This window comes from Aphelocoma coerulescens, chromosome 25 (genome assembly GCF_041296385.1).
Source record: "Aphelocoma coerulescens isolate FSJ_1873_10779 chromosome 25, UR_Acoe_1.0, whole genome shotgun sequence".
Classification (NCBI taxonomy): domain Eukaryota; kingdom Metazoa; phylum Chordata; class Aves; order Passeriformes; family Corvidae; genus Aphelocoma; species Aphelocoma coerulescens.
The window spans coordinates 3,325,083-3,336,769 of record NC_091038.1 but is presented as its reverse complement, the minus strand read 5'-3'; the positions used below and the strand labels follow the sequence as shown (position 1 = coordinate 3,336,769).

Below are 11,687 nucleotides of genomic sequence, written 5' to 3'. Positions count from 1 at the left end.
AGCCCAGTGCAACGCGAGGGTTTATGGTCCTTTGCACAGCCTTGCTGGGAGGGACTGACAGCCACTGCCGGCACAGACGCCCGGCTGGAGCGTGCTCGTGGGGGGCTCTGGAGACCTGAGGGTGGTCACCGTCTGTTGCCTCCCTTTAGACCTTGGCTCCGTCTCTTCCTGTGCTGGACGGGTTGCAGGGACAGGAGGGTTTGGTCCCAGTGTTCAGGCCAGGCGTGATCTTGAGAACATCCATGGTCATTCCTTTGGAGCTTGTGCCAGACCAGAGCCGTCTGCTTGTCCTGGTGCTTTGACCAGCCACGGGCTGAGCTTACACAGAGCTCCTGGCCAGCTCCAGCCCGCCCTAGATGGGAACATGTCACCCCCAAGCCAGTGTGGGCACAGCTCCTGCAAGACACCGATTGCAGGGACAGCCAGAGCAACGGGAGTGCCCCCGGCAGGGTTCCAAGCTTCCTTTAATCCAGGAAAGCACTTCAGCATGCGCTCGGCTCCAGAACATCCCGGAGTGCTTCACAGGATCTTGTCCCAGGGGCTGCTTTAGGGATGTGCTGAGCAGCCACGACCTCCCTGTGGGCTGGGGAGTGAGGGGTAGTCTGTCCCCCTCACACCCCCAATCCAGCCCATGTCCTGCTCCCCCTCCCAAAGCAGCAGGAAGATGGGGCGATGCTTCTGCTCTGTTGCCTTTCAAAGAAGCATTTTAAAATAAGATTTTTTTTTCTGTTTGTTTGTTTGTTTGTTTTTAACCAAAAATGAGAAGAAGAAAAAAGGTTTGCGTTGATGGGTATTAAAAAAAATGTTAATAATAATAAACACTCAAATTTATTTCATATAATCCTAGAGTAAAGATTAAAAAAAAATTAACTAGTTCAAATAGTAGATGCTATCCATATTGTTTAATCTATAGTAGATCCAAGTGATCCCAGACAGAGCAGAATGTAAAATAAACTTGTGAACACGATTATCGTTAACTTCCCCAGGAATTCCATCTTTTTTTGGTACTATTTTTCTGAAGCAAACAAATAAATGACCGAAAGCCTAACAAAATAATGGCCACCAACTGGTACCTTCTGTCAATCAAAGTCCTGAAGTTATTTTTATAGAGGGGAAAAAAAGACAAAAAAAAGGGATCTAATAATATGTATTTTTTTAAAAAGATACGTTTGGGGGTTTATGTTGCTTTTTTAATAAAAATAGACAGATTTGGCTAGTCACGGAACAAAATAAGGAAGTTTTAGGCCATTAATTTTTGCCTTATTCTGACTTCCAGCCTTGGGCTTGGAGCAGGAAATTGCAGAAAAATGTTCAAAGTTGCTGTTACTTTCCTTGGGCTGTTCTTGGTTTTTGAACTTCTCCAAGCACCAAAGGTGTGGGAAGATCCCGGGATGGGCAGGTGGGACCATCCCAGGTGGGAAGGCGAAGGAAAGGAAGATTGGGTGATCTCCCCTCTGTAAGGTGACAGACAGAGCTCGAAGGCAGTGAGGTGCCGGGCGGAGGCTCTGCCCTCGCACTGGGCAGTGTCAGGGCATTAGGGTTGGTTTGTTCCCTCTTTGTTTGTTTTCTTTCTTTTTCTTGGTTCTCTCTCACCCTGGTTGCGTTGTGCCGGGAGACGCCGTGCACCTCGGGAGGAGCTCACTTGCTTAGCATGTGGCATCTTCCAGGAGATTTGGTTTGTTGGGTGTTTCTCTGCTTGGCCTCCAACCATCGGTTTTGAGCATTGGAGCTGCGGGTGAGATGTTTGGAAAAGTCTCTGCTGGCCTGAAAGGGCCTTCTTGCAGCTGTGCTGGGCCATGACATCCCTGATCCCACAGCTTGGCTTCCTGACAGCTGCGCCAATGCTGTCCGGCTCACGGGAGAGTGACACTCGTGGCACATGCCTGGTTTTTGGCTGCAAGAGCACGGAGGAGGCTGGAGGCCATTCTTAGCCAGCACAGCGCATTGTGTTCTGGATGGATCCTGGGTCCCTGCAGTGCCGAGAGCGGGAGCAAGGGCTCCTCGAGCTGGCAGCATGCAGTGGGTGCTGCGATGGCAGACCCGCTCTGGGCACTGCAGGGCAGGGCAACACAGCCCTGACACCAGCGCTGGGGCAGGAAGTGCCCCATGTCCCTGCCAGCTACTCAGTTCGTTCCAGAGACAGGCCAGCACTTCTCTCTGGAGTACTGGTGTTGCTTTTCACTGCACCAAAATCTCTGCTTAAAGGAGAGCTCTCAGAAAGAACCATCCGAGAGGCAGCAGCATTAGCAAAGCCGAGTGCTGCAAAGAAAACATCCTTGGAAGTTGGTTCCCTCTGGGTTTAGCCTTTGCTCCTCTCCTCTGTGTTGTGGCTCAGCCGTAGCAAACCCACGGATCTCCTGCAGCTTGGGAGCATCCACACAGATGCCTTCGAGAAGCACGGTGGTTGCCCCTTGCTCCCTGACGGTGCCTGCTTCGGGGGGCTGGGGTAGCCTTTACCAGCATTCATCACTCAGCAAAGCCATGCAATAGGTCAGGACAGGAATGAAGACAGTTCTCATTCGGTTTCTGCGTATAAATAGCACTGTGAATCTGAGATCCCTCCCCAGGACCCTCCCGGCATGCTGGGGCATTTCGGGAAGCAGGGCACGATGTCTCCTGCACTTCCAGGGGGGTTCGTGCTCGGTGGAATCAAGCGCCTGGTCCTTCCCTGCTGGGGCGGCGAGGCAGCCTGTTTGCTCTTTCAGTTTTGTTTTACCTCATTTTTTTTGATTTGATACTTGAAGAAGCGTCAGTGATGGACATTGTACAGTGGTGCCCTGGACTGGAGAGTGGATGCACTTTATTGTCACTTGTGTATGGACAGGGGGTCCCGTCCCACCTCTGCCGAGCCCCAGCAAGGTGTCCTTGGTGGCAGCAGAGCCAGCGTGGGCTGGTTCTTCCAAAACCCTTTCTAGGATGTTAGGGAGCAATCTCTGTGTTTTAGTGTGGGTTTTCACATCCTGTAGAAACTTGAAGTCATGTTCTGCTGTCAGTTGACCCAGTGAAAAATTCGGCTGGAATTGTGCTAGGCAGACTGGTTTGCCTGTGCCGTGCTAGCGGTAGATAGGAGAGGTTGGGCAGCTCCTGCCTCCCTCCCGTGCGGCTCCACTGTTCCAATGGGTTACTCTACTGGAATCTGGAGTCACTGCAGCCCTGGCAGGCTGCAGCAGCCCCGGCAGGCTGCAGCAGCCCCGCTGGATCTGCTCCAGCATCGCTTCAGGGCTGCTAATGGAGCAAATTGAAAGTCACCCCCAGTAAAGTGACACTAATGTAAAATCTGGAGTAGTTCCACTACTGTCTATGTGAAAATGAAGTCCCCCTCCAATGGTGGCACCGGGTTGCTGACAGCAGGATGTGCTTTCTGGGCTTACGATGATGCTTTTGAAACAACTTGCAGAGAAACGGAGCGGTGAGAGGTAGCAGTGTGGTGTGGCCGTGGAGATCTGCTCTTGGCTCCTGGGAGCTGGGGGACACAAGATGCGGTCACAGGCTGTTTTGCTTATCTGTGAAACCATCAGCATTCTTTTTTCCTTTTTCTTTATGAATTCTGTTCAAGATAATCATAAAAAAAAGGGGGAAAAAAAGACTAGGGGCTGGAGCATGGCATTTGCTCCTGAGTTAGAAAGCAGTGTTAAGCAAACATGAAAGGCAATGGGCATGAAGGCTGGCAGGTCTGATCGAACCGCAGCCACTGCAGAGCCGGCTCTGATCCCAGCCCCAGGCAAGCCGAGGAAATCCCCAGGGATGCCCAGAGCAGCCCCCGGGCATCCGACTGCGCAGTCGGGAGCCTGTGGGGCTGAAGAGGATTTCCTCTGGCTCTGCCCTGGTATCAAAGAGATCCAGGCTCCAGCTTGCTGCCGTTGGGACTCTGGCAGAGCAGCTCCAGTGGGATTTCCCACATGAGACGTGCTAAAATGAAACCCAAGCCACGGGGTCCCTGCAGCAGCTGATCTCACTGATACCCACCCAGGGGAGCACAGCCCTCCCGCGCCCTTCATGGCTTTGCTTGCACAGCACCACGTTGGCTTCCTCTCATCCTCGCTTCAGACTGATGTACAAGTTCGTGTGTATCCGCTCTCCCTTGGAGCTGGGCGCTGTCACACGGTCCTGCTCCATGGTACTCCCACCTCGTGCTGAGCCAGCTGGCCACGGAGTGGCCCGGCCATTGCCGGCCATGCCGACTCTGTGGCCCTTCCATTGAAAGTCCATTCCCTATCCTTTTGTGTTTGCTTTTTTTTTTTTCCCCTCTTTTCTTTTAACGTCATAGGAAACCTGTAGTCGGGATTGTTACTATTGGAAACCGATCACATGTTCCATCCAGGTATTTTCATCTCTCTGGCGTGACGCAAAAATAAAAGCCTGAGAGAGAGATATAACCGAACATAGAAGTAGAGTTAGGCTTATTGTCTGAGTTTTGAGGCATATAGTATAATGGGAGAAGGAAAAAAATTAAAATAAAAGAAAATTAAAATAATGATGTTGCACAACTTGTAGAAAACAAAGAAGGGAAAGGGTTAATGTATTAAATGTGCTAAATTACATTAAGAACTTAATTTTATTAAAGTATTATTACTTAAGAAACTTTGTATCTGCTCCTGGTTTGTGTCTGTTCACACTTGAGGAAGGGCCGGGAGCAGTGGTTGGGAACAAGGCCCTGCTGGGCTGAGTTCCAGGGCAGTGGGGCTGGACCTCCCTCTGCCACCCCTCCTGGACCTCCCACCAGTCCCAGGCTTTTGGCAGCATTTCTTGGGGTTCATTAAAGCACTTGTGAGATGATGAGCCTCCTGAGGCAGCTGCTTCTCCCACTCCTGGTGCTAGCGGGTCCCATGGCCATGGGCCACCCTGTGCCACATTTTGCCCTTCCCACTTCTTCATTCCAGCAGAAAACATCTAAAAACTGGAAAGGCTGGAACAAAACTGAGTTGCCCAGCCCAAAAGTGTCTCCATGAGTCTAAATGAACTCATCATCCCATGTGTCCATGCCAGTGCCAGGCTGATGGCACATCCAATGGCAGCGAGCCCCAAGGAGCGCTTGGCTCAGCCCTGTCCCTTTGTGGAGCCCTTTGGAGCAGCACCCGTACCCCACACGCCCACATCTCCAGCCGGTGGGGCTGACATCACCTCTTGGCACCGTGTTTTGGTGTGGGCAGATGGCGTGGGAGGAGGTGGTGCTTGGCAGCTCCAACTGGTCTGCAAGTTGCCAGGGCTTTGCCAGCTGAGGTGGGCATGGGGTAGAGTGCAGTCCATGGGGCAATGGTCACCATTCACCCGGGGACAGCCCCCAGCTGTGGTCAGACCCAGGGTACGAGAGAGGATGGGGCTGGCCAGCTCAGGGACAAGGCTGCCTCTGGAGGGGGCAGGGCTGTGGCGTAGGGACACAGTGCCAAGGGCTGGAGCCAAGGTTAAGGTGCTGCCAGGGCTAGGGTGGCTGCACTGTGGGTGGATAAAAAGGGGCACCCATACGGTGCAGCCTCTTTGTGCATCCTCAGCTGCCCCTGTGCCAGCAGCAGGATCCAACCTGTTCTTCTAATCCTGAATTTCAAGCTCTCCCCTCTGGCCTCCCAGTAGGACATCCCCTTGCCCAGGCTACATTCACACCTTCCTACCAACCCTCCTCCTCCTCCTCTTCCTCACCCTTCATTGCCTGTGGATGCTGCCCAGCTGCCCCATGTGAGGCTGGCACTGCTCCTGCCTCAAGGAAAGACCTGACAGAGAGAGAAAAAGCCTCAACAGCAGCTTTATTTGGGGATTTTGCCTCAAATTCTGTTTCATCGACAAATCGTGCCCCAAGGGGAGACCCTGGCCCAGATCCTACTGGCACAGCCAAGTGAGATGCAGTGACTGCAGGCAGCTGTGAAAAGAAAGAGATTCCCCCAAAACCCCACACTGTGACAGGGGCCACGCTCCCAGCACTGGGTCAATGGGGCAGGCTTTCCCACCTGCACCCCTCTTGACTGACACCTGCCAATCACCCCTGCCAGCAGCACTGGGCTCAGCACAGTCTGTGCCAGCATCCTGGGCGATGTCCACCCTGGGGAGTGGCCGCTGTCCCCCAGGCAGGGGACAAGGCCACTGCCATCCCGCCGATGCAGCAGACACTCCATGCAGTGGCGGCCTGTCCCCAGGCTGGGCCATGCAGCCACCAGCCACGATGGCCAAACACTCGAGCAGGGAAGGGCCAAGCCATGCCAGGGCGTCCTCACAGCTGGAGCCGAGGGGTCCCCACTGCTGACACCGGCTCCCACACGGGAAGCTGTGCAGAGGGACCATGTGCCCACCCTCGGCACCTCATCCCTGCCCTCACCCTCAGCCCCCCAAATCCCCGGTCCCCCCTTTTCCCCTCCTTGGGGCTTCCCAAAGGCCTAGGCCCCCCAGCCTCTGCTCCCATCTCTTTCCATGGAAGAGTCACAGCTATTCTCTTTGCTGGGGTCATATTGCAGAGGGGGGTCACAACACAAAAACAGTGTCACCCCCACCCTGGATGGCCCCAGCAGCACCCAGAGGCACTCCCAGCTCTTGGTGCCGCAGGGACAGGGCTGGGCACAACCAGCTGCATCACTGCTGGCTTCACCAGGCAGGAGAAGGCTGCACCCACTGTCCCCCTCCCCACCCATCCCACGGGGCTGCACACAGGGCGTCACCAAACAGGGACTCACCATGTTCAGGCTTGTTCAGTGCCACCCAGTCACTGTGCCTGCAGGGCTAAAGGGAGCAGGGACACAGGGGATGGCATGTCCCCAACCTTAGGGAGAGAGGGGAGACACCCTGATGCTTTGCCTCCCCCCCGTTTTTGTTGGTCCTACATAAACACAGGCGGAGCAGCATACAGGCAGTGTGACGGTGCACACAGAAGCAGCCACCAGCCTGCACTGCTCAGGGAGCTGCGGTGGGCAGAGGTAGAGGGTGAGACATATGATGCCACCATGTGCTGGGTGGTGGGGGGTCAAGGTGGGGGCACCCCAGGGGCTCAGATGTTCTGGCAGCAGGGCGCTTGCCGACCCTCCTGCTGCGTGGGCAGCACCCGGATGGGCTCGATGGTGGTGGAGGGGCCGAACTCTGACTCCGGCTGCCCAGTGATCTGCCTCTGGGACACGATGTGGTAGATCTCTGCCAGCAGAGAGAGAAGTGAAAAATCAATTCTTTAGGTAGGTATTCAGTGGGGGATCTGCTCCTTCCACAAACACAGAGCTCCAGGGGTGCAAATGCCCACCTCTCTCCCTCCAGGGGAGCAGGATTCCGACCCAGTACCCACCCAGGGGGGTGTCCTGGGAGAACACAATGTCCAAAGCCATCTCTATTCCTGTCCCTCCCTTTCCTGGTTGCCCCTTACCCGAGAGGATGTTGTGGAAAGCAGTCTCCACATTGGTGGAGTCCAGAGCAGATGTCTCAAGGAAGGACAGCCCATTCTTCTCTGCAAGAACAGTGAGCTCAGGTGGGTGCCATGAACTCCAGCCAGATGGGATGGGGCCGGACAGGATGGGGGAAGATACCTGCGAAGCTCCTGGCCTCATCGGTGGGCACAGCCCGCAGGTGCCGCAGGTCACTCTTGTTGCCCACCAGCATGATGACAATGTTGGCGTCAGCGTGGTCCTGCAGCTCCTTCAGCCAGCGCTCCGCGTTCTCGTACGTCAGGTACTTGGCGATGTCATAGACGAGCAGAGCTCCCACGGCCCCCCGGTAGTACCTGGGGGACAGTGAGGGGACAGGGTCACAGCAGGGCCCCAGGCAAGGGCCACAGGTTGGGAGCAAGGAAACTCACGCTGAGGTGATGGCACGGTACCGCTCCTGCCCGGCCGTGTCCCAGATCTGAGCCTTCACCGTCTTGTTGTCCACCTGGATGCTCCTCGTGGCAAACTCCACCCCGATGGTACTCTTGCTCTCCAGGTTGAACTCATTGCGGGTGAAGCGCGAGAGCAGGTTGCTCTTCCCCACCCCAGAGTCCCCGATGAGCACAACTGGGGGGCACAAATACAGTGTCAGCTCCCTCGGCCACCCAGGAAAGCCGCCCATCCCACAGCTCGGCAGGGATGGGAGTCTCCCCATCTGCCCTCCCCATCTCCTTCTCACCCAGGAGAAGCTGACAGGTGAGGGGTAAAGCAGAGCAAGACCAGCTGCCTCCACTCCTCCCGGCAGCATCACTGCTACCTATAAATACCCCTTGAGAAAATCCCTGCCACCACTGGGAAGTTGCCAGGAGTTTCTGTCCCTGGGGATGGGAAAGCACCATATGCACTGATGTACCCAAAATGGGCAGAAAACCAGGGGCAGGACCTGTGTGGGGAGAGCCAGGCCAGAGGCCAGGCAGAGCTGGGGCTCCTCTTGCCAACCCTGTGTGCCCTCCAACCCTGAGGGCACACAGGAGGACTTAAAGACATGATTTGAAAGGAAGCATCCTCCTCCTCCACTGCTGCTGCTGGTGCAGCCCAGGAGCCGGGAAGTCCCTGGGTGTGGGTTAAATGCATTTTCTGCCTGTCCCAGATCTGGTTGGTTCCTGTAAAACCTGGTGAAACAGGCTCTGGGGAGCTTTATCACACACCTCCCCAGTCAAGTTTGTTGAGTTTATGACTCAACAGGTTTTTGGGTTTATTTTTTAAGTTGTTTTTAATTCCCTTGCTGCCGACCCTGTTCACTCCCCAGGTGTACTCAGACACTTCACTTTGCCCACCTGTGGGACATGTCTCCACACCAGGGCAGGACAACAGCAGGGCTGAGGTCACAGCCATCCAGTGACCATGGTGGGGAGGACTCAGGAACAGCAGAACCAGCAAGGGGCCACTGGGACACCACACACTGCAGGAGCTACAGCAAGGCACAGCTACACTCACTCAAGGCTCAGCAGCCACCATCCTGCAAGGATGTTGCTCCATGTCCTGGATAACACCTTCCCACCAGCTCCAGGGTGGTTTGGGTGGATGGGACCGTAAAGCCCATCTTGTTCCACCGCCTGGTTCCACTATTCCAGGTTGCTGCAAGCCCCGTCCAACCTGGCCTTGAACACTTCCAGGGATGGGACAGTCACAGCTTCCCTGGGCAACCTGTGTCAGGGTCTCCCCACCCTCACAGCCAAGAATTCCTTCCCAATAGCCCATCTGTCCCTGCCCTCTGGCAGTGGGAAGCCATTCCCTGTGTCCTGTCACTCCAGGCCCTTGTCCAAAGTCCCTCTCCAGCTCTCCTGGAGCCCCTTTAGGCACTGGTCTAAGGAGCCTTTTCTTCTACAGGCTGAATATCCCCAGCTCTCCCAGCCTGGCTCCAGCCCTTGAAACATCTCTGTGGCCTCCTTGACTTGTTCCAGGAGCTCCACATCCTTCCTGTGGTGGGGGCCCCCGAGCTGGAGGCAGCTTTGCAGGGGAGTCTCACCAGAGTGGAGCAGAGGGGCAGAACCCCCCTGCTTTGCCCAGCTGCTGGGGAGGCTTCTCAGCTGCTGCCCACTGCACAGAGCTCTGAGAGGACCATAACAGCCTGGACAAGATGGTAGGAAATGCAGGCCAGTGGTGAGCCAGGTTCGTTACCACTTTCTGAGCCTTGAAGTTTTCATCTGAGCTCGGTTGTTTACCAGCAACAGGAAATTGCTGCTTCCCCAGCTCAACTGCCACAATCCCCATCCTGGCAGTGCCTGCTCCATGGCAGGCTCCAGAGGGCTTTGGACCACACCAGGGATGCAGGGTGGGTGGTGCAGGGTCCTGCAGCGTGTGCGGGTGATGAGCCCCATGTCCCTGAGCTTGAATGGCTTGAGGAGCTGGAGCAGCATCCCCCACCCCAGGCACAAAAGCATTTGGCACATTCTGTCCTCACTGCCTCTGAACACATCCTGCAAGCACTGGTGAACATCCTCGGCACACCATGTCTCACTGCAGGGAGGGAATCAGCCTGGAGCTCCACACAGGGCCCCAAGGAAGGGTCCCAGGAGCAGCCATGCCCAGAGCTGTTCCTCAACCACAGAGCCCCTCCAGCAGTATCAGGGCCTCGCACAGCTGGAATGTGCATTGTGCTTTACAACAACTGATGCTCCCATTTCAGTGGAGCTCGGGATAAAGCTGCTTCCAGCTGTGACAATCTCCCTTTTCTCAGGGGAGAGGCTGGGCTCGCAGAGCTGTTGGACCTGGGAGCACTAGCCCAGCTCCATGCCCCTGGACGCTGCATCCCCCCTTCGGCTTTGCTCCTGCTTCGGGAGGGATGAGCTGTCCTTGCATTGAAAACTGAGTTCTCCTATTTTTTAAGAACTCCAGAGACCACCATGAGACCCAGGAGGGGAATGAAGAGGCTATGATGAGCTGCTCCCAGCCCTGGCTCCTGTAGGATGACAGGGGATGCATAGACACAGGAGGACCATGTGCCAAAGCCCCCTCAGAGCCACGCTGCTGGCACAGCATGGGGCAGGAAGCGCAGAACAAAGCAGCTGGGCATCGTACTTGAGGCACCGCTCAGCATCAGAGTTTCCCCCACACCAGGTCCCAGACTAACTCCAGGGAGGAGGATTTTCCTGGGCAGTGGCCAGGGAAGGTGTGCAAGGAGCCAGGGGCTACCAGCATGTTGCTGGCTGGAATTACATCGTGTCGGTGGCTAGAATTACTCGGGGCCCTTCGGGCAGGCTGACTCACAGCCGCCCACTGGTGAGCTCACACCCTGGATTTTATGGCTCAGGAGGCTATGGCATCGCCAAGATGTCCCTTTGCTTCCCCAGCACCTGCTTTGGCCACAGCAGACCGCAGGGGAGCCTGGCATGCACAGGGATGTGGGCGCTTCACGGGGATGCGGGGCTCCCACAGCCAGAAACGCCAACACTGGGTTCTCAAGGGCCTGTCCCTGTCCCCCACCCGCCCCGTGCACAGCAGTGAGCTCATACTCGACCAGCACCAGGAAGGACATGCTCGGATCCCTGGATCCTTCCCCTCCACCGCAGCCGGGGAGCAGCACGGCTTTCTCTCCTGGGGTTGATTCCTCAGCTCCCAGATGTGCTCCCACGGGCGCTCAGGGGCCGACACGGCACCCACAGAGCCCCACAGACCAGCCTTCCCCACCACCCCCGGGAGCAGCACCCTGCCCTGGCCACAGCCACCCCTCCCCGGGCGCCGTGCGCTCAGGCCAGGGCTCCAGCCTCCTCCCGCAGCAGTAAAGAGCCGCTGTAAGGAGCACCGGACCTCAAACCATCAGACCAGCTCTAGCAAACCCCCCGACCACGGCAGCGTCTCAGCCCCACCAGTATCCACCCTCCTTCCCAGCACAGCGGAACACCACAACAAGCCCCCGTCCCGTCCCGAGAACTGGCTGTTACATCCCAGTACAAGCCCCAGCCTCCAGTCCCATCCCGAGCCAGCCCTGACGGCAGCGGGCTGAGACCGGGCACAGCTCATTGCAGGCACGGCCCGCGTGGCCAGGCAGCAGACCCACCTTTGAAGAGATAATCGTACTCATCATCCTTGCCCCGCATCTCGCCCAGCACCACAGCCCCACACCCACTGGGCCAACTGGGATTTCCGGGCCTTATCCAGCCCTGGCGGGGGCTGTCCCCCGCCACCCATTGGTGGCCACAGCCTTTCCTGCTCCACACCCATTGGCGGCCGGGGCTGCCCATCAGAACTCAGGTGTGCTCACCTAGGCCAGGTAAGGGGGGCAGGGATGCTGCAGGGCGGCAGGGACAGGTCATCGCCTGTGTGTGCTCCTGGGGGGGACAGTGACGGCCACGAGCT

General features: G+C 56.5%; 1 protein-coding gene across 2 annotated transcripts; it reads right to left on the bottom strand.

Annotated features, from left to right (window-relative positions):
* Positions 1-906: 906 nt before the first annotated feature.
* Positions 907-11,469, bottom strand: LOC138098626 (ras-related protein Rab-11A-like). 2 transcript variants are annotated; one of them, XM_068995293.1, is made up of 5 exons: positions 11,389-11,469; positions 7,760-7,955; positions 7,491-7,684; positions 7,331-7,411; positions 907-4,359 (listed from the first exon to the last, which is right to left on the bottom strand). In XM_068995293.1, exons 1-5 carry the CDS (start codon positions 11,426-11,428, stop codon positions 4,328-4,330), a joined length of 543 nt encoding a protein of 180 aa, XP_068851394.1. In that variant the 5' UTR covers positions 11,429-11,469; the 3' UTR covers positions 907-4,327. The 2 variants fall into 2 exon arrangements, with proteins under 2 accessions (XP_068851394.1, XP_068851393.1); XM_068995292.1 differs by lacking the exon at positions 907-4,359 and adding an exon at positions 5,712-7,107.
* Between the last annotated feature and the right edge of the window lie 218 nt (positions 11,470-11,687).